We start from the raw sequence: 27375 nt of genomic DNA, 5'->3' as shown, positions 1-27375 counted from the left end.
ACGTGATCAGCCGGGTTGGGGGGCTCTTTACCCCCCCCCCCCTTGTCGATTAGCCATCCCCTTTTATCCAGCTCCTCATCCGGTTCCCACGCAGCTGTGTCCCCCCCAGGCGGTGCCCCCCCGCCCCGCCCACCCCACCCCATACCAGCTCCCCCTTCTCCCCAGCAGCAGCAACCCCGTGAATCCCCCCTCCCCCCCCCCCGCTAGATCCCCCACTAGCGTAGTTGCACCCCCCATGTTGCTCCCAGAAGTCAGCAAACTCTGGCCGACCTCGGCTTCCCCCCATTACCTCGGCTCGCACCGTGAGACGCCCCCTCCTTCCTGCTTCCCTATTCCCGCCATAATTATCATAGCGCGGGAACAAAGCCTGCGCTTCCCTTTTGGCCCCGCCCCCAATGGCCGACGCCCCCAGCTCCTCCACCTCCCTTCCTCCCTCCCCCACAACATGGGGAAGAGAGAAAAGTTACCGGGTCGCAGGATTAACAACATAAAAATCATCTCGCCCCCCTTTTTCCCCCCCCTCTTCGCCCCCCATATTCGCCCCACCACTTTGTCTCAAACGTTCTTTTTATTAACCCACTTATTCCAATTTCTCTTCAAAAATAAATGTCCACGCCTCATCCGCCGTTTCAAAGTAGTGGTGCTTCCCTTGATGTGTGACCCACAGTCTTGCCGGCTGCAGCATTCCAAATTTGATCTTCTTTTTATGAAGCACCGCCTTGGCCCGATTAAAGCTCGCCCTCCTTCTCGCCACCTCCGCACTCCAGTCTTGATATACGCGGATCACCGCGTTCTCCCACCTACTGCTCCGAGTTTTCTTTGCCCATCTGAGGACCATCTCTCTGTGCTTAAATTGGAGGAATCTCACCACTATGGCTCGGGGAATTTCTCCTGCTCTCGGTCCTCGCGCCATCACTCGGTATGCTCCCTCCACCTCCAACGGACCCGTCGGGGCCTCCGATCCCATTAACGAGTGCAGCATCGTGCTCACATATGCCCCGACGTCCGCCCCTTCTGCACCCTCGGGAAGACCAAGAATCCTTAAATTCTTCCTCCTCGCATTATTCTCCAGCACCTCCAGCCTTTCCACACATCGTTTATGGTGTGCCTCGTGCATCTCCGTCTTCACCACCATGCCCTGTATATCATCCTCGTTCTCGGCAGCCTTTGCCTTCACGACCCGAAGCTCCCGCTCCTGGGTCTTTTGCTCATCTTTTAGCCCTTCAATCGCCTGTAATATCGGGGCCAACAGCTCCTTCTTCATCTCCTTTTTAAGCTCTTCCACGCAGCGTTTCAAAAACTCGTGTTGTTCAGGGCCCCATATTAAACTGCCACCTTCCGACGCCATCTTGGTTCGTGCTTGCCTTCCTTGCCGCTGCCCTAAAGGATCCACTGCAATCCGGCCACTTTCCTCTCCTTTTTCCATCCGTATCCAGGGGGATTCCCTTCTGGTTTACCGCACAGTGCTTTTAGCCGTTAAAATTGCCGTTGGGGCTCTTATTAAGAGCCCAAAAGTCCGTTCCACCGGGAGCTGCCGAAACGTGCGACTTAGCTGGTCATCGCCGCACCCGGAAGTCCGATACTGACGTTTAAGGGACATCTTGACAAAATACATGAATAGGATGGGAATAGAGGGATATGGACCCAGAAAGTGTAGAAGATTTTAGTTTGGACGGGCAGCATGGTCGGCAAAGGCTTGGAGGGCCGAAGGGCTTGTTCCTGTGCTGTACTTTTTTTTGTTCTTTGATCTTTGTCCGAGGCCCAACTATCTTCAGGGGTTTCATCATTGACCTTCTTCCATCATAAGGTCAGAAGTAGGGATGTTCACTGATGACTGCATAATGTTTAGTACCATTCAGGACTCTTCAGATACTGAAGTAGTCCATGTCCAAATGCAGCAAAAGCTGGACAATATCCAGGCTTGGGCTGACAAATGGCAAATAACATTTATGCCACACAGGTGCCAGGCTATGACCATCTCCAACAAGAAAGATCATCAAACCTTCACCCTTGACTTCCAATGGCATTCTCATTGCTGAATACCCCACTATCAACATCCTGGGCGTAACTGTTGACAACAAACTGAAGCCAATGCAGATGCAAGAGCAGGTCAAAGGCTAGAAATCGTGTAGCTCACCTCCTGACTCCCCAAAGCCTGTTCACCATCTACAAGGTACAATCAGTAGTGTGATGGAATACTTCCCACTTGCCTGGATGAGTGCAGCTCCAACAACACTCAAGAAACTCGACACCATCCATGACAAAGCAGCCCACTTAATTAGCACCCCTTCCACAAACATTCACTCCCTCCACCACCTACAAACAGTGGCAGCAGTGTGCACTATCTCCAAGTTCACTTTCCCATACCGGCCTCCCCGAACAGGAATGTGGCAACTAGAGGCTTTTCACAGTAACTTCATTGAAGCCTACTTGTGACAATGAGCGATTATTATTCTTATTCTTATCAGGAACTCACCAGGGTTCCTCAGGCAGTACCATCCAAACCCACAACGTTACCACTTAGCAGAACAAGAACAGCAGGTATATGGGAACACCACCACCTGGAAGTTTCCCTCAATTCACTGACCATCCTGGCTTGGAAACATGTCACTGTTCCTTCACGGTCGCTGGGTCAAAACCATGGAGCTCCCTCTCTAACAGCACTGAGGGTATACCTATACCACGTGGATTGCAGCGGTTCAAGGAGGCAGCTCATCACCACCTTCTTAAGGGAAACTTGGGATGGGCAATAATTGCTGGCCCAGCCAGGGATGCCAATGTGCCCTAGTGAATTTTAAAAAATACAGATCCCTGTAAAAAAAAACAGGCAGCTAATGCCAATCCCTTAGCTGTCTATAATTCACAGGTTTCATTGAATTTGGCACACGGTGCTTTGGACTACAATCAAATTAAATGCTTGGCAGAAATGCATCAAATCTATGGGGAGCACGATAAGTTATATTTTTATAGAATTTTATTTGTTAAAGTGCCACATCTGCACATGCCAGTGGTTCAGTATGGTACACCGAAGAGGAAGGTTGAGAGTGATTTACGGCTTTAGCTTCAGCATTGCACATCAAAGCAAAATAGCAGAAACACGTGTAATTATAATTGAACCTCGCTCCAAAGAATGAGATAGAGTGGAAGTGCAGACACCACAGCTGATGGCAAGATCCACATGAGAATTAAAGCGATCAGAATTTACAATGGGATGGACATGTGATGTGATCTCATTGAAAATTAGGCTCTCGGCTTCAAGCACTATAGGCCCTGAGACTAGGAGGTACGTTTTCTTGTGTGTACAAGCCAAAGAACACATGATTCAACTGGAATATTATTGTTGTCCATCTACACCTTAATAAAAACATTTGTCATTAAACTCACAGAGAAGAAATGCAGTCTAGCAATAAATTAACTTTATATTTCGCTGGCCAAGGCTACCACTGTCTTTGATTTATTTCTAAGTCGAGGAAAGCGGTGTTTTTCTGGTACAAAGTCACTAACAGGGTTATGTTTAAATTCTCTCTGTGTCTATTTAGGGTGGCACGGTGGCACAGTGGGTAACACCGCTACCTCACAGTGCCAGGTTTCAATGCCAGCCTTGGGTGGAGTTTTCACATTTTCCCTATGTCTGTGTGGGCTTTCTCCGGGTGCTCCGCTTACCTCCCACTGTGCAAAAATGTGCAGGTTAGGAGGATTGGCCATGATAAATTGCAACTTAGTCTCCAAAGATGTGCAGGTTAGGTGGGGTAATGGGGCTGCGGTGGGGGAATGGGCCTAGGTAACGTGCATTTTCAGAGGGTTAGTGCTAACTCCTAATGGCCTCCTTCTGCACTGTAGGAATTCTATGATTCTATTCCATGATTAATACTTTATAAATCGAAGGAAGTCACCTTTGGGTGACAGATGCGGACTTAAGTGATTTGTGAAAACACATTGACTCATTACTGTATGCTAAACAGCAAAATTCACTTCTGCTTCTGGAGGAACCCAAATTCCAAAGTTATCCATATGCTGAACTAGAGAAATTATTTGGGCGCGTTACCTTATCTGTTGACAGGGGGCACAATGGTGGTGTGATAATGTCACTGGCTTGAGGAGACTGGGCCTAAACGCTCTAGAGTTCAGAAGGTTGAGAGGTGACCTTATTGAAGTGTACAATATTCGTAGAGGACTCAACAGGGTGGGGGGAAGAAGGAAGTATTTATCTCTTGGCTTAGGGTGGGTGGGGATGGAGGGCATCATCTCAGAATAATGGGTAGGCCTTTTAGGACTGAGATGAGGAGGAAGTTCTTTATTCAGAGGGTCAAGAATCCCTGAAATTCTTTGCCCCAGCAGGCGGTGGAGGTTCAGTCATTGAGTATATTCACAACAAAGATTGATACTTTTCTGCCATATTAACGGTATCGAAGATTATGGGGATAATGTGAGAAAATTGCATTGAAATAGAAGATTTGCCATAATGTAATTGTGTGATATGGGCGGCACAATGGCACAGTAGTTAGCACTGCTGCCTCACAACGCTAGGGACACGGGTTCGATTCCAATCTCAGGCGACTGTCTGTGTGGAGTTTGCACTTTCTCCACGTGTCTGCGTGGGTTTCCTCCGGGTGCTCTGGTTTCCTCTCACATTCCAAAGATGTGCAGGTTAGGTGGATTGACCATGATCAATTGTCCCTTCATGTCCAAAAGTTAGGTGGGGTTACAGGGATGGGGCAGGGGGATGGGCCTAGTTAGGGTGCTCTTTCAGGGGGTTGGTGCAAACTCAATGGGCTGAATGGCCTCCTTCTGCGCTGTAGGGATTCTATGAGCAGGCCCGAGGGGTTGAATGGCCTACTCCTATTCCTATGTTACTGTGTTCCTATGACTAATAATTCAGTGGCCGAGGCTAATGTTCTTGGGTCATGGATTCATAACCCATGAGGACAGCTGGTGGAATTTCAATTCAATAATAGAACTGGAATAAAAAAGCTAGTTATCCGTAATGGTGAATATGAAGCTGATTGTTGTAAAAACCCATCAATCCACTAATTCCCTTTAGGGGAATTGCCCCCCCCCCTCCCCCCCGCCTGTGCCATAATAAGATTCTGGGTGGGAACCTCACTTATATCCATTCTAACAAATTTACATCTATTTAAAGGGCTTCCCCCCACATTAAGAATTCCCACCTCGCCAACGTAACATCGAGCTTTAAAACAGCTTTTGCAAAATGTCGGGGAGAACACGCTGGGAGCACGCTGGTAGGTATAGCCCCCGCCCCCGGGGGGGAGAGAGACATGCCCAGGCATTCCTCTGGCACCTTGACACTTCATCCTGGCAGTGCCAACCTGGGGGCAGTGCCAACCTGGGGGCAGGTTTTCTGGGGAGCTCCATGGGGGAGGGGGGGGGGGAGTTACCCTTATGTGCAAGGAGGGTGTTGCCCCGGGTGCTTGTGGGAGTTTTCCTGATCTGTGGGGGGAGGGAGATTTGCCCCAGTGCATGTGGGGGGTTTCCTTATCCATTGGGGGGGAGGTGTTGCCCTGGTGCTTGCAGGATGAGGGGGGTGGTGGGGGAGTGTATATTTTTCTACGCAGAGCGGGGCACCCTTTTGATCTCTGTGAGCTGGTGTTGTCGGCTTTATCAGGCCCTGCTCACCATGGTGATGAGGAAACACAGCTGTACAGCTGGAGAACCACAAGCCAGTTTTCTCGCCTCAGCCAGCACTCTGTGTCAATGAGTGAAGCGAATGAGGGGAGAGAAATCAAAACATGACTTTGACTTATACTGTTATTAGTGCAACTTGACCCATGTGGATAAACTAATATCAGGTGGTTAGGGATATTGCACTGATCTTACCAAGGAACAGAGGTTCCCAAATGCTTCTTTCACAAAATAATTTTGAATAAAATTCCTACTCTTTTCATAGGATCCTTACAGTGCAGAAGGAGGCCATTCGGCCAATCGAGTCTGCAACGACCCTCTGAAAGAGCACCCTTCCTCCCCAGGCCCACCCCCCTGTAGTTCCATAACCCCACTTAACCTTTGGACACTAAGGGGCAATTTAGCATGGCCAATCCACCTAACCTGCACATCATTGAACTGTGGGAGGAAACCAGAGCACCCGGAGGAAACATATGCAGACACGGAGAGAAAATGCAAACGCCACATTGACAGCTAGTCCTCCATAATATCAATCCTGCCAACTTCCCTTTACAGTTTTTAACATTCACAGCAGCAGGTGATTCCGCCGCAAGTGGATAAATGTGCTTCGTAACTGCTTTGACTGGTCATTTTCTCAGCGACTACAAGAGGATTTAAGTTCACTATTGGCAGCACAGAATCATTGGATAGAATCTTATCAGTCACATACACACAGTTATGAAGGTGTTGCGGAGAGGATGGGTATGGATGAGGGAAGAAATTTTGACTGATGACTGTGAGGTTGAATATCTAGTGCCTTCATTGCTCCAAGTTATCTTGCCTGGCACAGTTTCAAGAAAACAGAACCAATCAAGGACAAATTCAGGAGTCACTGAAATCTTATTGGCCCTCCCAGTAAGATTGCAGCCTGACAGGCAAGTGGAGCTGCCTGCTGCACTGGCACATCCTTTAATTCCACCCCCACTGCTCCTTCCCAGAGCCACTTTGAATGGCGGGCCACAGTGGAAGAAAAATATCACGGGCAGTAAGATCCCGTCTGTTATTACAAGATACAAGTCTGACTTTCTTGGATTGATACCAAGATTTCAAAGAGCATCCTGAACTTTCTAACACACAGGCCACAATCAGTAAAGATAGGCAACAACAGTTCCTCCATGATCATCCTCAACACCGGGGCCCCACAAGGCTGTGTCCTCAGCCCCCTACTATACTCCTTATATACCTATGACTGTGTGGCCAAATTCCCCTCCAACTCGATTTTCAAATTTGCTGATGACACCACAGTATCGGGTCGGATTTCAAACAATGACAAGACAGAGTACAGGAATGAGATCAAGAATCTGGTGAACTGGTGCGATGACAATAACCTCTCCCTCAATGTCAACAAAACGAAGGAAATTGTCATCGACTTCAGGAAGCGTAGTGGAGAACATGCCCCTGTCTACATCAATGGGAACGAAGTAGAAAGGGTCGAGAGCTTCTAGTTTTTAGGTGTACAGATCACCAACAGCCTGTCCTGGTCCCCCCATGCCAACACTACAGTTAAGAAAGCCCACCAACGACTCTACTTTCTCAGAAGACTAAGGAAATTTGGCATGTCAGCTACGACCCTCACCAACTTCTACAGATGCACCATAGAAAGCATTCTTTCTGGTTGTATCACAGTTTGGTATGGAGCCTGCTCTGCCCAAGACCGCAGGAAACTACAAAAGGTCGTGAATGTAGCCCAGTCCATCACGCAAACCAGCCTCCCATCCATTGACTTTATCTATAATTCCCGCTGCCTCAGAAAGGCAGCCAGCATAATTAAGGACCCCACGCACCCTGGACACACCCTCTTCCACCTTCTCCCATCAGGAAAAGGATACCAAAGTTTGAGGTCACGTACCAACCGACTCAAGAACAGCTTCTTCCCTACTGCCATCAGACTTTTGAATGGACCTAACTTGTATTAAGTTGATCTTTTCTCTACAGCTTGCTATAACTGTAACATTATATTCTGCAGTCTCTCCTTCCTTCCCTATGTACGGTATGCATTCTTTGTACAGCATGCAAGAAACAATACTTTTCACTGTATACTAATACATGTGACAATAATAAATCAAATCAAAATCATATTTACTACCTCATGTCAGATTGATATAGTGCTGGTTTAACTCTGTTGGTAACAATTGTCTTAGTCAGAAGGGCAGTGGAGGTGAAGCCCCACTTCATGATTTGTGTGCACAATAAATCCTGTCACTGCGGTGTAGCACCAGTGTTTTTTAATTTTTTTAACATAGACATAGAATTTACAGTGCAGAAGGAGGCCATTCGGCCCATCGAGACTGCACCGGCTCTTGGAAAGAGCACCCTACCCAAGGTTAACACCTCCACCCGATCCCCATAACCCAGTAACCCCACCCAACACTAAGGGCAATTTTGGACACTAAGAGCAATTTATCATGGCCAATCCACCTAACCTGCACATCTTTGGACTGTGGGAGGAAACCGGAGCACCCGGAGGAAACCCACGCACACACGGGGAGGATGTGCAGACTCTGCACAGACAGTGACCCAAGCCGGGAATCGAACTTGGGACCCTGGAGCTATGAAGCAATTGTGATATCCACAATGCTACGTGCTGCCACTGATATTAAACAGAATCTTGCTCAGATCTCTAATATAAATCCTGTAACATTTGAAGAAGTATAAGAGGTTCTCCTGGCCAACATTCGTCCCTCTACCATCAGCAGCAAATGCAGATTAATTGGTAACTTATCTCCTTTCTGTTTGTGTCTTCATACTACATTGAAAATTACATTAAAACCCTGCATAAAGTGCATGAGATGGATTGACCCCACTAATATTGATGCTGCAAGACTTGTTATGAGAAGGAACTTAAGATACTGAGGCCCCCTCTACCCAAGAGAAGCACCATTCATTCAAAATTGTAATTGAGCTTCTGAGGGAGGTTCAGAGAGATTTCTTCCCACAGAAACCTGTTGGAACATAAGATGTGATAGAGGCAGAGGTCAATGCAACTCACGTGAAAACTGGATAAATATTTGACGTAGAGGAAGATGCTGCGTTAGGGAGACAGTAAAGTGATGGATTTCCACATTGGCAAGAAAAATAGATAAGCAGGATATTATTTCAAAGGAGGGAGACTGCAGAATGCTGCAGTCCAGAGGCATCTGGGTGTCATTGCATATGAATCACAAAAGATTAGCATGTGGGTGCAGCAAGTGATTAGGATGGCAAAACGACTTGGGTGACTGCCTCAATCCAAAGGAAATGGAATATAAAAATAGGGAAGCCTTGTACTACTGGACAGGACATTGGTGAGACAGTAACTGGTGTACTGTGAACAGTTTTGGTCTCCTTACTTAAAGAGGGATATACTTGCATTGGAAGCAGTCCGGAGAAGGTTCACTAGGCTGATTCCTGGGCTGAAGGGGTTGTCTTATGAGGAAAGGTTGAGCAGGTTGGGCCTTTACTCATCAGGATTTGGAAAAATGAGAGGTGATCTTACATAAGAACATAAGAACTAGGAACAGGAGTAGGCCATCTGGCCCCTCGAGCCTGCTCCGCCATTTAATGAGATCATGGCAGATCTTTGTGGACTCAGCTCCACTCTCCGGCCCGTACACCATATCCCCGAACCCCTCTATTCTTTAGAAAGGCATCTATCGTTTTCAAGGTCTTATTGAAACATGTAAGATCCTGAGGGGCTTGACAGAATAAATGCTGAGAGGATGATTCACCTGATGAGGAAACCTAGAACTCGGGGACACAATTTCAAAATAAGGGGTCTCCCATTTAAGATGGAGAGGAGTAAGAATTTCTTCTCTCAGAGGGTAATTGGTCTTTGGAATCCTCTTCCCCAGAGAACAGAGGTGTCTGGATCATTTAATATATTCAAGGCTAAATTAGGCTGATGCTCTTTAACTACAAGGAAGGCAAGGATTATGAGACAAACAGAAGAGTGGAATTAAGGCAGCAATCAGGTCAACCATCATCTTATTGAATGACAGAACAGGGTCAATGGACCGAATAGCCTCCTCCTGTTTTGTCTGGTCTTCTGATTTTATTGAACAAATTTTATCTCGTTCTAACAGAAATGAGAACTGAGAGGTCCCTTTCTGTAATGCAAACGTCTATGGATCTGTGGCTATGGCATTTCTCTACATAACAACTGTGATCACACTGTAAAAGTAATTTATTGGATATGAGTGGGGTGTAACAGAGGTCATAGAGGAGACTTGGGTTGAGTGTGGTGCAGAATAACATTAACAGTGTCAGTTCAATCCCTATGCTGGCTGAGGTATCGTTGGCCTCACCTTGCCCCATAGTGATACCATGGCATGGACCATGATTAGCAATCCTTGATCTATGGGGACATTGCAGCGGGAGAAGTAATTGTTGGTGTTTAGTTTCACGCACCTAGTGGTGAACAAGGCAGACATTCATCTGTTTCCATAGCTGCTTTTTTGCTAGAACAGGTTGCTAGCCTATCGCCAGATGCTTACAGTTTGAGGAGCGCCACTCCACATCAAGTGTGGCTGACCAACAGTCTCTCCCCCTCTTACCGCCAGCCATTGGCATGTTGGAAGGATTTTGCAGATTGATACTCAATCTGTCTGACTACGAACATACCTTCCTTGGCCATCAAATCCTGGGTTGGAACTCAAACCCCAGAACTTCTGGTTCAGAGGCAGGATGCTATCCACTGTGCCACAGGACCTCAGAGAGAAGTAGCAGACATCTTTAAATACAAATTACTTTTGCACACTTTCTGTGCTACTTATTCTGTGCTACCATTCAAATAATGGTATGGTTATGAAAGTTTGGCAATTACGTGGGAAACGTAAGAAGAATGCAGCACAGTTTCAGTTGAGCTATAAATCCAACTCTCTTCCTTAAGCCTATCCTAATTTAGTTTTCTATCCATAGAAGAGTTTTTATGTAACTTTTAATTTATTATTCTCAGAGCTTCCTGGTAGGAACTCTTACTGATGGAATCAGGGGAGTAAAAACTCTCTGCCGATCAAACAGAGATAGAAAATTCCTGTGCTTGGTGGGTTTTGGATGGGAATTGTTTTAAAAACATAGTGAATGAGTGAAATAAATTATCCTGATATTGGCCATATAATACCCAAATATGGAGTCCACATCCAATAATACTCAGAAAAGTATATAAATTCAGGTGACAGAATCCGGATGCGTTTGCAAATGAGAAATATCCTCAGCACAATGTAAGAATGACTTGCCAGGGAGGTTGGTTAGCTCAGTTGGCTGGACAGCTGGTTTGTGAGGCAGAGCAATGGCAACAGCACGGGTGCAAATATCATAAAATCATAGATATCATAGAATTTACAGTGCAGAAGGAGGCCATTCGGCCCTTGGAAAGAGCACCCTACCCAAGCCCACACCTCCACCCTTTTGGAAACTAAGGGCTATTTAGCATGGCCAATCCACCTAACTCGCACATCTTTGGACTGTGGGAGGAAACCGGAGCACCCGGAGGAAACCCCCGCACACACGGGGAGAACGTGCAAACTCCGCACAGACAGTGACCCAAGCCGGGAATCGAACCTGGGACCCTGGAGCTGTGAAGGAACAGTGTTAACCACTATGCTACCGTGCTGCCCTGGTTGGGGTTACCATGAAGGGCCTGCCAACTTAACCTTGTCCTTTGCTTGAGGTGTGGTGACCCTCAGGTTAAATCACCACCAGTCAGCTCTCTCTCAGCCTTTGGTCTTCTGGAACCATGGCAACTTTCAATGACTGTCATTCAACTTAAATCATGATGGTTTAATTGGGAAGCACATCTATGGATCTTCTTCCTTCAGGTACCATTCTCTAAGAGCATTTTAGCAACCATGTTATTCTATTAGATTGGCCCATGATTTTACTTGGAAAAGTACGACAGTGGTTCGCCATTGCCTTCCGCAGTATGGTTGATCAGGGAACGCTCCTGCTCTTATTGCCTGTCATCAGATATATCAGAAAAATTTACATGCTGATAATCAACCTGCTCAAATAGATCCTGAATGCATCGTTCATGGACATGATTGTCCTTAAACCCAGAATTTCTAGCCCGGAAGTAGAGACTCCACCACAGTAATGAAGACCTCCCCTTATCTATAGGACGGTACGGTAACAGCACTGTTGCTTCACAGAGCCAGGGTCCCAGGTTCGATTCCCGGTTTAGGTCACTGTCTATGTGGAGTCTGCCGTTCTCTCAATGTCTACGTAAGTTTCCTCCGGGTGCTCCAGTTTCCTCCCACAAGTCCCGAAAGACGTGCTTGTTAGGTAATTTGGACATTCTGAATTCTTCCTCTGTGTACCCGAACAGGCGCCGGAGTGTGGCGACTAGGGGATTATCACAGTAATTCATTGAATTTTGTTAATGTAAGCCTACTTGTGACAATAATAAAGATTATTATTATTATTAGATATAATTTATCTAAAAATAAATCAAACTGCACATTTTTAAGGGGTTGAGTTCCTCCAATACTGAAAATACAATTTTCTAAAATAAAATGGATGAGCCATCTCACATTGTCCTTTTCTGCCAGTGCCAGGAAATATCAGGTGCCTTAAATGCTTTCACTGTAAACATTTACGACAGTGGGAGACAATCCGACAGCTGCTAGATATCAGACCAACACCTTTCCGAAAGAAAACAGACACCTCAAAGAAAAATACAAAATTTAGACTCAAAATATATTTATGCTGAATTATCTCAGCAAGTGTGACACTGTATGTGCTGAAAAATAGGCTAAGTAAGTAAGCATAGTCATTTAGATATAAATGCTGCTTTGCAATTACATAAATTTGTTCCAGACACCAAGTCAGTCGCCCTGAAAACCGTGTTAATAGATTCTCTGCAACAAAACTCAGTTCGGATTGAGATCTACCTTTAGTTATGTTAAGGGTGCAAGGATGCAATTGGTGGCTTGGCTGACAGGTTTGAATGCATTGCAAAACAAGTCAAATTTTTATTTCAATCTGTTTGTAAATTTCATCAATCAGCTCTAAGCTAAAAATCATCCAGTAGACAAATTTAGAAGGACAATCTGGTTCTGAAAATTCCTAATGGTTGTATTCTGAGGAGTGAGGACAAGAAACCAAAAGAAGACTTTGCATTCATATGGCATCTTGTCACATCCTGAAGTTCTTTGCAACCAATAAGTCTCTCTTGCAGTGAAGTTACAAAAGCAGTAGCCAATTTGCAGGATAGCCGAATAGCATTGAGTTGAACGGCAAGTTAACTTATTTTTTGGCAGTGTTGAAAGAAATCTTGACAAGAACACCAGAAGAACTTGGAATTCTGCACCAGAGCAGGCAGACAAAACTTTATCTGACATCCCATCTAAAAAGCAGTGCTTCTGACAATGCAGTGTGTCTTTGTTACTACACTGCACTCTATGGTACATTAACACCATTGACATGTACCAGCAGCCATTATCTTCCACTGAAACTGAATCACTAGCTTTTATTGGATGCGTCAATGAGTGATGCCAAATTCATTTCTGACTGACTTAATAGACAACCAATCGTCTTCTGTCATATGAAGCATAACTGATGAACTAGCTGCTGAATGTCACCACACAATTTGACTTTGCTGTAAGCACAGTTTTAGAAGCCAGTCAATTGGTTTTGCTCAACACTTCAGGTCGGAACAATAACATCCTACTGAAGGAAGACCGACATGTGGGTAAATCCAAGCCAAGTGTGACTGGAGATTGAAAGAAAATTGACATTTAGCTCCATTTGACTTGATCTTTGAACAAGGGATTGTTTCAGATTTTGCAGTTGCTTTGACATTTACCCTCTTCTGTCTTTTTGGAAGGTAATTTAAAAAATACAGTGTTTGTGTGTAAGTAAATATAGATAGGTTCACTTCCTGGCCCACGTTGGCATTGTTGGCCTTAGCAGGGATGATGATGAGGGTACAATAATCAGCTTCAACACCTCTGGGTTAGGGTGGAAAAATCAGTGAGGGCTCTTATTGCTGCTTGCAAACGGAATTCCTGTTGGGCGACTGCAATGTGATGAGCTACGATTAATTAACTAACTCACAATTAACTAACTTACCGGTACTCAACGTCTGGACTCAAATGTGAAGAATCACTATTTACGTGACAAAAGGGAGGAAGAAAGTTTGACCCGGAAAATGTTTCTTAACGTTTTGAGCTAAGTGATCTGTGGTGCTACAGTTTCCCAACATTTTTACACAGTGAGCAGAACCTGTTAACAGTGAAAAATGGAAACTGCTCTCAGTCTCAGCTACATATCTCCCTGAGTTATTCATGGTTTCAAAATTAGTTAATTAATAATCTTCCATGACCAATGGATGACAAGGTACTTATATTTATTGATCTCTTATTTAGCTGCAGTTTGTTCGACCATTTTTCTGTAGCCGCTGCCTCATTTTCCTTCATTTTATTTCATTTTCGTGCTGAGTAAAGGAAGAATGAAAATGCAGAAATTAAAATATTTCTTAACTGTGCAGTGAAAGAATGAAAAATAAATTGAACAGTCAATCAAGGTCCTGTGCAAAACAAAGCTGTCTTTGCGTACATCAGGTCCATTTGCAGAAATCCTTCTCTGCCTGCCCTCCATCCCACATTACCACTGACATTACCTTGTGAATTAAAGTGAGATTGTTACATTTGTAGGAATTCGTACTGCTTTTTTCCTTCTGCAATCTTCCCCTTATGTTCATTGGGACCTAGATTGAGAATGCCCTAGTTAATTTCAATTGAGATCTTTTACAGTTGTTGTAGAAAGGAGACATTTATCTTATCTCTTGGGACTGGAAAAGATTGGAACCCATCTAGCTGAGATTAAAGGGCAGGATTTCAAGATGCACAGTCCCTGCTTTCAAGCCACTTTCTCATATAGCCATCTTCATTTTCTTCACCTCCAGCCCTGCAGCACTTTCAGATTTCATTTGTGCACAGTAACGAACTGTTCTCATTCTTATCTTCAGCAACCGCGTGCCATTTATTAGCCCAGAGAGCGGTGAAACTTGTTAGAAGACATATGAAAGTTACAAAGCTGCAAGGGGCACAGAAACATTGATAAGAAATCTTGTCTTGTTTGCTGTGTCCTTTATATAATACTCTGTTTAAAAAATATATGAAAAGCATATTACTGTGCAGCAGGGGAGTTATTGCACGAGGACTATTTATACTGTAACTCTATCAGTGAAAAACCATGAAGGATCTCTTAGAGTCGACTACAACAGTTAAAAGAAGGGTTATTTAAAACTCATTTAACAGCAGCTAAGCCAATTTTTAATCAAGAATTCACTTTATCGGCTCTGAACTCTACAATCAAGCTTAAGAGTAAAGGATGACTTTAAAAAGAGCTTTAACCCCATAACATGTACTTTTTAAAAACACAATAAAAGGAGAGGGCCACTGCCCCCTCATAAATCAGCCACTGGAGCCACATTAGTCAGCCAGCAAAATAATCAGCTTCTAGCAATAATCATTACATGCTTAAAGCTTTATCGATATAGATTTCATTTGCATTACATTTTAAGTATGTAAATGCTTGCTGTTGCACACTGTACAAATGGCATCTTCCGGCATGTGGACTCAGTTTTAATCCATCATTTGGGAATTTAATGATCCCCTTGTTCTGCTCCATTCCATGAAAGCTGTTGTATTCTTTTCTCCCACTCGAGCTATGTTGTCTGTCTGATTTATTCATTACAAATTAAAAAGCCAACTTTCATTTGTGTTCAGTAAGGCAGCTGTTAGACTACTCAGGAAAGAATATTTGTTGAGAATGTTTGCAGATTTCACTGTAGTTTGGGATTTATTTTTCTCTCTGCATCGTTTTATTATGGTGCCATGGAAAATCATCAATAAAGAACATGACAGTAATAGCGACGTATAGCTGGTATTTCTTTTACAGAGTAATGAAGGGCCAGGGGTGTGGTACATATCAGGTCTGCCATTGGACCTGCATAAATCTGCAAAGGATTCAACCATCCAGTGAACCAGTCTTTTTCACACCGTACATTTATTTTCCTTAACCGCACACACTTTTTATTATCATTATTATTTAAATTAGAGCTGAAATTGTACCCCAATAAGTGGACTGTGAAGACAAGGTACTTGTAAACAATGGACATATATCAATGTTAATGGTAAACTATTTGATCATTCCATTTTGTGGTGGCAGGTGCGGAACAGAAGGGTATTTAAAAAATACTTTTTTTAAATCAAGGATTTGTTGCCATGGAAAATGATGAGGGAGAACATAAGGAGGTGAAGGAGGACCATATTTTATTTGCTATTTATGAAAACCTTTGATAACAGAATTACAACCGTAGCCAAAGCAACACATATGCAGCTCGCCCAGGTGTAACACCTGCAAATAGTGCCTATCAGAATGACAAGGAAAAGCTACTTTTCGACTTATCATTTGCATTGTTTCGGTTATCAAGGTGAGGGGTGCCAATGGTGGAGAATGAGACAGTTCTTTCACTTTTGGAACTAAAGGCCATGAGATGCAAAGTAAAATACTTTATTTGGTCCTAACAGTGAAGAACAATTTCCTCTGTGCACAAGGTGGAGCAAATCTGGCAATACATTAAACATGATGTGCTGGATAATTCAGCTGGAGTGTTTAGAGGTACAGTGAAACTCTTGGCTGGCCTCAATGCATCCATCTCTGACCCAAGCCATTTTCCATGATCAAAGGCTTTTATGTGTGTTGTGCAGGCATTACAATCCAACTAGCATACCTGGCTAAAATTTCACCACAGTACCTTGATTCCTACACTGTAACTGGCCAGATTCCAACTTCTAAAATGTCTATAAAAATGGCATCGAATTCACAGCACAGAAAAATTCAGCCCAATGGATCTATGCTGGTGATTTGCGCCACACAAGCCTTACTTCACCTTTGTAAGTCCATTCCTTTGCTGATATTAATTGCAGTAGGGAAACTAACCCCTTAAACCCATCCTTAGCAAGGTTGCACATCAGGGACATACATGTATCTCCTTCATGCAGGAATCAAGCCTGGTGGCAGTACTGCAAGAAATCCAATGACCTCAAGAGAGATCAAGGCCAGTTACTACATCTCCAAGCACTACATTCTATCATTTGCACCAGTAGCTCAAGCCACTTTTCAAATTACACAGTACCCACCTAATAACAATCTATCTGAGCCTCAAACCTAACATTCCGATGTTTATCGCCCCCGCACACACGTTGCACTGGTGCAAGCCACACACGCATATCTAGCTATTCACCATGATAGCCATATCAGCCAGGCACACTGACTGACACTGGTACATTTCCCTCTCTCTTGCAGGAAAAAAAGTTGGTTCACCACCAGAGGCAGCAAAAACTAACTGGAGGACAGGCCTACCTGCATAGTGCTGACTATTACTGAGACTCCAATTGTTGAGGCTCTGCCCAGCGGAAAGGCTGAAAACCACCAGGGTGATAGTATCCTCATAACTAGGCACCCTTCTTACCTTCTCCTCACCCTTTGATCTTTTCTGATTTACAAACTGCAGGTGGTTTAAACATGCCATTCATACCTTTCCTCTCAACTCTTCACAGCACAAGCTTGCCCCTGTGCTCTTCTTTCAAAAGCAGACAGGCAGTGGGAGGAACAGCAGGAAGATGGTGTCGATGAAGACGCACTGTCATTCTCGTATTCACCTCCCTCATTCAACCTTGAGCTCGGCTACTAATGCAGCACGTAATTTTGAGGTCAGATTTGCAGGAGTGAGACACGTGGCACGAGTGGGCTGCAGTCAGAGCAGATGACAAGGATAATGCCGGTGCCAGCTTGCCATGGGCAGAGTCACATTCAAGTTCTTCTGCGGAGAGCACAGGTGGTTCTAACCTCAAAGGAGGAGCTTACAGAAGGGCACTGGCTGGCGGACATGCACAATAAAATGCTTGGTGCATTGCACTGCCTGTCAGAAAGCCTGCAGACAATGTCAACGAGCATGCAATGGACCAGCACCAACTCAGTACAGAGCTTTGGAAAGTGCTTCAAATGCACCTTTTCCAACAGGGAAATAGTGGCAAACTCCGACGACCACTCTGTGGATCCAACCTTCGAATGGTCAATGCACCATTGAATGGTGAATGTCTTCCGCTTCCATTGCAGCACCATCAACAGTTATACAATAATTGATTCCTGCAGTGAAAGCTATTAAACAAGCTCAGACTGCCACCATCAATGCACACAGGTGTTTGCTGGGTGTCGCAGCCATCCTACAATTGTCCTGCAGTAGAATACTCAGGTTGCTAAGGCACCACCTGGGAGTTTGGAGGTGATTCCATGGAGCAAGAACGTGCTTGCCTCTTTCAGAAAGACGGCATTCCTGTTCTGCCAGTGCCCTTGCTGTTACTATCAGCCAGCTGTCCGAGACTATGGCTTTCCAGGTCCCGAGCTGCTCTAGGTTGTTCTTTATTCTCCAAGGCCGCCAACAATTTTCTCCAATGTATGTCAGCAGCCATCCATCAGCTAGGTTGCAGCACGACAGAAGAACACTCAAAGCACACACAGGCAAAGCTTCATGAAAGACAGGCACAAAGGGAATGCACAACCTTTGAATGCAATGTGGGATGGTTGTATTAATATATTTGGAGTGGAATGCTTATTTTGTGGTGCCTTTTATTTTTGCCCTGACATTGTGATAGTGAGTGACAGAGGTAACATAAGGTGTGGGGCATGTTGGTGCATGGGGAATTGTCATTGTGGTTACTCGTGTCTAGGTTTGTTGAGCTTTTCATGGCCATAACGTGACTGTTTAGGTCACCTTCTACTTATCTTCCTCCTCCTCCTCCGCTGCTCTCCATATACCTGGTGCCAAGGGTTGTTTCTCATGATGGTGCATTTGTGCAGTAGTGCATGCCATCATGAATTTTGACACCCACTACGCCAAGTATATCCTCCAGAATGTTCCAAGCAGCAGAAGCTTTTTTTGCAGCAAGTTTATGTTCTACTCTATCGCATTTTGTGTGACAGCGTGGCTGTTATTGTATGAGTACTGCACGTTGAAAAAAGAACGGTACAGCACAGTACAGGCCCTTCGGCCCATGATGTTGTGCCGACCATTTATCCTAATCTAAGATCAACCTAACCTACACCACTTCAATTTACTGCTTTCCATGTGCCTAAGAGTCGCTTAAATGTCCCTAATGACTCTGACTCCACCACCTCTGCTGGCAGTGCATTCCACACACCCACCACGCTCTGTGTAAAGAAGCAACCTCTGACATCTCCTTTTATAGCTTCCTCCAATCACCTTAAAATGATGTGCCCTTGTGACAGCCATTTCCACCCTGGGGAAAAGTCTCTGGCTAGCCATGCCTCTCATCACCTTGTACACCTATATCAAGTCATCTCTCTCCAGTGAGAAAAGCCCTATCTCCCTCAACCTTTCTTCATAAGACATGCCCTCCAGTCCAGACAGCATCTTGGTAAAACTCCTCTGCACCCTCTCCAAAGCATCTACATCCTTCCTAATGAGGCGACCAGAACTGGACACAATATTCCAGGCATGGGTTGTGTGATTGAGTCATCGGCCATGTGGTCAGCAGATAGCTCCTGTCACCAAGGAGCCACAATAGAATCACAGAATTTTACAGCACAGAAGGAAGCCATTCGGCCCATCGTGTCTGCACCGACTCCTGTGGTAGTCCCATTCCTCAGCCCTGTCTCCATTGCCCTCTAAATTCATCACTTTCACATATGTATCCAGCTCTCTTTTGAAACATCCTATGGAATCCACCTGCACCACTCTCAAAGACAGTGCATTCCAAAGGCCAACAACTCTGAGTAAAGAAGTTTCTCATCTCACTCCTAGCTCTCTTGCTGGCCATTTTGAAATTGTGACCCCTAGAAACTGACATACCAACGAGTGGAAACAGAATATCCTTCTTTACCCTGTCAAAATGGTTCAGAATTTTGAACACCTCAATAAGGTTGCCTCTTTCTCTTCTCTGCTCCAAGGAGATCAAGCCCAATTTCTCAAATATTTCCTGGTATCCTCATTCCTGGTATCATTCTCATAAATGTGGTTTATGAAGATGGCTCAAAAACAGATGGCACAACAGATTGCCACCGAATAAAATCATGACAACATCCAGGCATCATACGTTGACCTGGAGGATTCACTGCCTATAGTCGCTCACCACTGGATATTGCAGCGAGAAATGCCTTTAGGTTCTAGTGTAGGGCAGAGTTTAAATAACAGCACCTGCAATGATTTTGCGCTTCCAAAGACACCCTGCATCATGTGGAAACCTGCTATCCTGTCAAAGCTGTGTGGTTGCTTTGTCTGTTAATCTGGCAAGAGAGAATGAAATGTAGTTAACTTTGAGCAGACATCCTCCGTGACCTTTATGCAACAGTGGATGGAAAACTACAAGGTGTCGCAAATAGCTATGGCTCAATGAACTAATCACATAAAAATTCACCACCATGGCCACCTTCACAGTCGCTGGCAATGACGTCCCTGCCCAGTTCTGAGGACACAGTTGTGGCAGCAGTAGCCGTGAGCACATTCTTACGGAAGGGCAGACACCTCACACATTGTAACTTGCCAAGGGTCAGGCAGAAGAATTGTTCCCTGAACATCCTGGGTGGAAATTGCTTCCTGCTGAGAGCACCACCTCCCCACCTCCCCCACCCCCCAATTATCCTCCTCCCTTTTCTAGCAGCTTGTCCTGCTCAGTGTGGCAACTATTCATCGTCCCACTGTGCTATTCAAAGGGGAATGTGCACTAGTTCATCCATGTTTGGGAGCAATTGTTTCAAGCAGCAGCCAGCCCGAAAGCCTTCAGCACCTTTCACATCTTTCCCTATAAAGATTAGCATATTTAAAGAACTCTAAATTATTCCAAAGGCTTGTAGAATCATAGCAGCAGCCAAAAAAAAAAAATCAGCCAGCATCTAATGTGTGGGTAGTATTGTCAAAGGGTCAGTCCTTCCTGCTGCTGAATGCATACTTATCTGTGGGAGGTTAAGGGAGGAAATTAGCTGGAGTACTGAGCTCTAAAATGGTACCACTGGTGTCAAATCAACATTGCACGCTGACTGATGGCAATGTGTGCCTACTTGGCGAGCTTGTAGTGGACTGCTCGTGCGCTAACATCTATAAAGTCACCATAGTCCCAGATGACCATCGACTGCTTTCCCCTTTGAAGGGAGAGCTGACTGCCAAAATGACATCTGGGGTGACTTGCTGCTCATATGCACCACAGATTCCATTTCAGAGTGCTGAAGCTGAGAGTGCCGAAAAAGGGCTGCACACGTCCAATTTCTTGCCCAATATGTTTCGAATATATTTGTTACACCTATTGCACAGAGGAATCGTGCTCAAAGTCCAAGAACTCAAATTTGCAGGACAGCTTCGACTGCCATCTTAATGGCATCTCTGAGTCATACGGTCAATTCAATTCAGTCTGTATTAAAACCTTTGTGCTGCAGAACAATGGCCACTAAGATTTACATTGAGACTGATTCAGAATTCTTCAGGCATCAGGCAGACAGGAAAGCCTCTTGTTCCAAGGCATGTGTTGGATTTGATTCCAGACCTCAAAGCTGAAAGGACAGTGCTGTAATGTACAGTACAACACAGCTCTGCCTTCAAAGTTGTGCGTGCATTTATAAAACAAGATAACATTTTCAACTTCAGCAGAGTCTCCTCAGAGTATTTACAAGTTGTATGATGTATAGAAGAAAGAAAATTATGTGGGGAGGTGAAATGCAAAATAGGGTTGTTTTTTTTCCACCTAACTCCGCTGAATGCACTTCCAATAACAATATATATATATATATTTTGTGTTGTCCTGAAAGGTTAATCTGTCTTTCCGGTGCTACAGGTGAACTTCTAGCATTCCCGATATATTTTAAGCGCATGTCTTTTTCATGGTTCTTTGACCGCAAAGCAAAGCAATGTATAGATGTGAGCATGTATAGGACATCCTGCAGCATTTTCACAGGGGGAAGCCAGGATGAAGGAGAATCTTCAAATGAAGGAGGGTTAGAGGGTAGGTGAGAATTGGACCAGAGTAGGCTAACACAATCAAGTTGCCATTTTAAAGGATTATATTCTGTCATCATTTTTATCTAATTCATTGATTTAATATATATGGCACTCTGAGAAGCAGAAAAACAATTGGTTCGCAAAAAGCAGTTTCACTGTAGTACAGGCAGAGGATTGAAAGTGCAAAACTGAGATGCCACAGTGCCATCACTTGCAGGAGTGTCTGTACATGCGTGTGTGTGTTACCGTCACACTAGGAGGGATAATTTAATCTGAGGATGCAATTGGAGGACGACAAAATGAGTCAGGCAAAATAGCGGGCTACCTTCTGACTTTGTGCTACCAAAATGGAAATGCAAGCACGTGCAACATGATTTTCCAAGCATGGTCAGAACGTGCTGTGCTGGCAGGCAAAAAACACCCATCAGAAATGCAAAGTTGGAGAATAACCCCTAATATGTGAACGGGTGAGCATGTGTGAAATTCTGTAAATCGGCAACAAAAAAACAGATGCACGATGGGACAGATGCACTCCAGCAATGGAGTTAAAATGGCTGATGGTGAAATTGAAAGGTACCTAGAGTTCTTGGTAGACTCAATGGTCAACATGTTCAATAAATACAGAGGAGAAACCAACAAAGCAAATACAATGCTGATCTATATAGGCAAAAACAGTAGCATACATGTCTGAGAAAGTCATAATCCATCTGTACAATATACTAGTCAGACTACAAATTGAGTCCTGTATCCAGTTCTGGACACTGGGATACAGAATTATTCAAGCACTGGAGGCAGATCAAGGGACAGCCATGAGACTGATCCTGAGCATCAGAGGCCGAGAGCTATGGCATGATGAACAACTGAGGAAATGTGAACTCTTATAGCCTTGAAAGGAGAATAAATTGTATAGAAGGATGCAAGATAGTAACAAGTACTGAAAAGGTAGACCCAGAAAATTACTTCCAACTCCAAAATGAGAACAGTACAAGGGACACAGATTCAAATTATTAAAAGGTAAATTTGAGGGAATAATAACAGGCAGTCCTCCTTCACCTTGACAGTTGTCAAATAATGAAGGAAATTTAGGTAGGGTAGCAAATGCCAAAAAGACTGGAATAAATAAAGAAACAACCAAATACTAGAATTGGGGGGAGGGTGCAGGAGGATCCATAGTGTCCTTCTGGATGCAAGAGCCAAAAAAGCAAAATGGGCATCGTTATATGCACTTATCTTATGATTTTAAGAATAAGGGCTCTGCATTCACTGATATTTTTGATGACATTTCTCATTGCAGCACAGCAAAGGCAATTACATTTACATTATTTCATTCAGGTACCTGTAAACATAAGCACAGGAGAAAACTTCCACCTTTACTTGCGACACTACCTCTATAATTCCTCGATTGCAAGTTATTTTTAGAACATTTGCCAAAGAATATCATCTGAGAAGGAAAAAAATCAGGCGTACTGCCATTGGCCCCAAACCAATTTGTGTAAAACACTGAGCTCAATGTGATGTGAAATATTTAAATAAAAATGTCTCAATTACTTTGTATTTTTTTAAGATTGTGCATTAATTTCAGACAATATTCAGTATGCACTTCATTTATTATCACAATATATGGCCAAGACTCTGTACCTTTTCTTACACACAATAGTTCATCACTGTATTCTATCAGCCTAATGGAAACCCATTGAGATTTAGTGCCCGTGTGTTCGTTTTTTGATAAAAATTATTACAAAAATTCCATACAAAAACTATTTTCATATAAATCTTGCATTTCCACAAATAAACATGAACATCTTGAAAAACTGCTCACAAGGAGTTGTAGCAGTAGTGACTTGAGATTTAGTGCATTCTACAAAAGAGTCTCCTGCAACATTACCATGGGATCATGTCAATGAAAATCCTATATCCATAATTAATCAGGCGCAACCACACGAGTTGAAAGGCCAGGTGTCAAATCAGTTCAGCTGGATGTGGGAGCAGGTGGGTGAGGCGACTTGAAAGGATCAATTCTTGAGACCTGGGATGGGGGAACTGGGGGGGGGGGCCATACACACTTTTCGGTTACCACAATGAGGTACACAAACTTAAAGGACTATAGACTGTTCTTTAAACCCTACTTCATTCAAATTTTGGAAAACGACTTTGCAATCCATTGTTTAAAAAGTTTAATTGTTTAACGGTTTTTCATTTTGTGAGGGTTCAATGCAGTCTGATCCATTTTTAAAAAAAAACTAAATTGATGGAAAACAATTATTGCCTTGTGTTCCCTTCTGGTGGTGATACAAACACGTGAAATATCGCATGAAGGTTTCACCGTTTCTTTCCAATGCCTCTCAGTTCTCTTTCACCTTTAACCTCAATTACTTTGAACAGCCTCTATTACAGCAACTGTACAAGTTTGGACATTTCTCAGCGCCATTTCCACCTCGTATAACTTTAGCTATAACTCAACATCAGTTTTCCCTTTGTTGTCCAGTGTGTTTCTTTTTCCTTTATTATCACCATCCATTTCCTATAATTGGGGGAAAAAAACGAGGGCGGGGTGAGAAGAGGGATGGAGGGGAAAAGTCCTTACTGCATTTAATTATTTTATTTGCTAGTTTTGGTCCTTGACAGTGTTTCGGAATAGACTTTGACCACCCTGTTTTCATATGGTAGGTAAATTTTTTTTTCGACACGGCATCATGAGGTAACTCGCTTGTTCGGCACGGTTTGCATATTTCCACAGGAAACACTCTTGCAGGTCATTGGGAACAAAGATTACTGTTTGTGCTCGGTGTGGATTTTCTACACTTTATGCCATTGTTTCTTTGCCAGGCAATCTCCTGTCGTTGAACGTATGCATGTTGATAACTTCTTCTGTTTTCACTATCACTGGTGCCTGAGGCCTGTGTTTCAGACGCCGTTGACACTTGAGAGACAACCGGAGCTCCTCAACCATGGCACTACAGAAGGACCTCTGTGGGGAAAATTAAAGACTGAAAATGAGATCAAACTGCAATGCCTTGAAGCGACAGTGAAATCACATGTTAGCTTAGATTTCTCTGCCCGAACACCAGGCAAGTTTGGCAATGATTGAAAGAAAACCATTTAGCTTACTGCTTGCCTTTAAATAAAAATGACAAGATTGCTTTTAAGAGTAATGTGCTCTCTTTAAATTGTAAGAAACTATAGGAATGCTGTGTTTACTGCACTTAATAGTTATCAATCAAATATTTCAACCACTTGATAACTATGTGCACAGTATTAATAAATGATAGTCATAATACCGTGAGCCAGTAGCTCCCACTGGAAGGAATCCAATTGTTTCTCCACTGACTACTGCCTAACCATTCTCTAACATTGATAGTAAAACAATTAGGGTGAGAAATGTGTTTGTGCAGCAATGCGTCTGGCATTACGGTATCTTTGAAGAATGCCGCACCGCCTGCAGAAGTGATAGTCCGTGATGCTGCCTGCCCATCATCCCTCCACTGGGGAATTGAAGTAAATTTGCAGTACACAAATACATTTTTCCACCTCTGAGTTTCCAAGCTGGAGTGAGATGCTTATTTGCTCAGGTTTCTAGAAGTTAAATGAATATCACACAATCCAAAACAATGGGGGCGGCACAGTGGTCATCACTGCTGCCTCATGGTGCCGAGGACCCTGGTTCTATCCGGGTCACTGTCCATTTGGAGTTTGCACATTCTCTCCGTGTCTGCGTGGATCTCACCCCCACAACCCAAAAAGATGTGCAGGGTAGGTGGATTGGCCACGCTAAATTGCCCCTAATTGGAAAAAAATAATTGGGTACTCAAAATTTATTTTTTTAAATTTAAAAATGACTTACAATACTGTTCTCATCTAAGGCTGAATTATTGGGATCCCCTGAAGACAGGAATGGTGGCAGGGAAGCAGGGCTGGCCAGTGTACCAATTGCAGGATGCTATTGCCGTGCCGGCCATTTTGGGAGAGACATTTACACGGCACAGGAAGGCCACTCAATTGCGCAAGTTAGGAAGGCAATTAATTCCATCAAGAGCCTTGTTCAAGGTAGGTCATCATCTAAGGCTGAATTATTGGGATCTCCTGAAGACAGGAATGTTGGCAGGGAAGCAGGGCTGGCCAGTGTGCCCATTACAGGATGTTATTGCCGTGTCGGCCATTTTGGGAGAGGCATTTACAGGGCACAGGAAGGCCACTCAATCGCACAAGTTAGGAAGACAATTAGTTCCATCAAGAGCCTTGGTAAAAGTAGGTTTCGAAGGCCAACTGGGATATTCCAATTGGCCTCCAGTTTCTTGGCATTATTGGAGGTTGCAGTTTAGCAGCTTACAAGTGGGCATGCACGAGGACCAGGACTTCTGGTAGGCATGTAGGCTCCACCTGCCTGTCTGGGTGGGGGTACAGCCAAAGGCCACCCTGTAAAGTGATTCATTTGCCACAGTGGTAACCTGACTGCTTTGCTGGATTTTAATTAAAGTTTACAAGTGGCTAAGAGGGGACCTGGTTTTTGAGGCATTCTTCCAGTTACTTACCTTGTACTGCAGCCAAATGATTCTCTGAAACTTTAAAACCTCTGATTGGTCCTCCAGCTTCAAGAGCCTATATATTTCCCTTATGGACATCTCTACATGTCTCCATGCCAAATAAAGGCTCACCAGCTTGAAAATCTTGGGCGGGATTCTCTGAACCCCCACTGTGTCGGAGAATCGCCAGGGGTCGGCATGAATTCCGCCCCCGCCGTACTCCGAATTCTCCGCCCCCCCAAAAATCGCCCTGGCGTGAATCGCGCCGCCCACCTCGGAGAATGGCGGGGACCGGCGCGACTCAATGGGCCCCAGGGTTGCCCGAATTCTCCAGGCCGCGATGGGCCGAAGTCCTGCCCGTTTAACGAGGGTCCCGCCGGCGTACAGCAAGGTTGGTCCCTACTGGCGGGACCCAGCTCCGTGGGCGGCCTCCAGGGTTCTCGGGGGGGTGGCGCGAGGGATCTGGCCCGGGGAGGTGCCCCCACGGCGGCTAGGCCCGCGATCATGGATCACCGATCCACGGGCAGGCCCGTGCCGTGGGGGCACTCTATACCTCCGCATCAGCCGCTGTGGTCCTCCACCATGGCCGATGCGGAGACGAACCCTCCCGCGCATGCGCCGGGGTGACACCAGCACAAGCTGGCGCTCCCGCGCATGTGCCAACTTGCGCCGGCCGGTGGAGGCCCTTCGGCGCCGGGTGGCGTGGTGCCAAGCCCCTTCCCCGCCAGCCGACGGGGCGCAAACCACTCCAGGGCGGGCCTAGCCCCGAAGGTGCGGAGGATTCCGCACATTTGGGGCGGCCCAACGCCGGAGTGGTTCACACCACTCCTCTGCACCGCGACCCCCCGCCCCGCCGGGTAGGGGAGAATCCCGCCCCTTATCTTTCATCAGTTTTCCCTGGAGGCGACTTTCTGACCCCAAACAAATGGATCCTGTTTCTAACCTACATGACAATAATTCAATTCCTAGACTTTAACACATGTTCAAAATCTGAAAATGAAACAATTTTTTGACAAATGAAAACTCACATAATCACATTACCACTAAGAGCCAGACTTTCAACACAATGGAAAGTCTCTCGGTCATGGCAAAAATGGTGGACATTCTAAGACGTGCCGTCGAATAGTGCAGGACTGGAGTTGGGCCAATGTTTGTGCTTGGGTGGTTTACAGAGGCAGCTGGCCA

The 27375-nt window shown here is 44.7% G+C and overlaps 1 protein-coding gene across 7 annotated transcripts in view; it reads right to left on the bottom strand.

Annotated features, from left to right (window-relative positions):
- Window positions 1-15440: 15440 nt before the first annotated feature.
- Window positions 15441-27375, bottom strand: part of LOC140410977 (glutamate receptor ionotropic, kainate 2) — a 682991-nt gene continuing 671056 nt past the window's right edge. For all 7 annotated transcript variants that reach the window (XM_072499848.1, XM_072499850.1, XM_072499849.1 and 4 more), the window contains exon 17: window positions 15441-24638. In XM_072499848.1, the coding sequence (XP_072355949.1) occupies window positions 24474-24638 (165 nt within the window). In that variant the 3' untranslated portion in view covers window positions 15441-24473. The remainder of the gene's footprint in view (window positions 24639-27375) is intronic.

This window comes from Scyliorhinus torazame, chromosome 4 (assembly GCF_047496885.1).
Source record: "Scyliorhinus torazame isolate Kashiwa2021f chromosome 4, sScyTor2.1, whole genome shotgun sequence".
Classification (NCBI taxonomy): Eukaryota; Metazoa; Chordata; class Chondrichthyes; order Carcharhiniformes; family Scyliorhinidae; genus Scyliorhinus; species Scyliorhinus torazame.
Note: the sequence above shows the minus strand (reverse complement) of the source record. Positions and strands in the feature narration are given on the sequence as shown.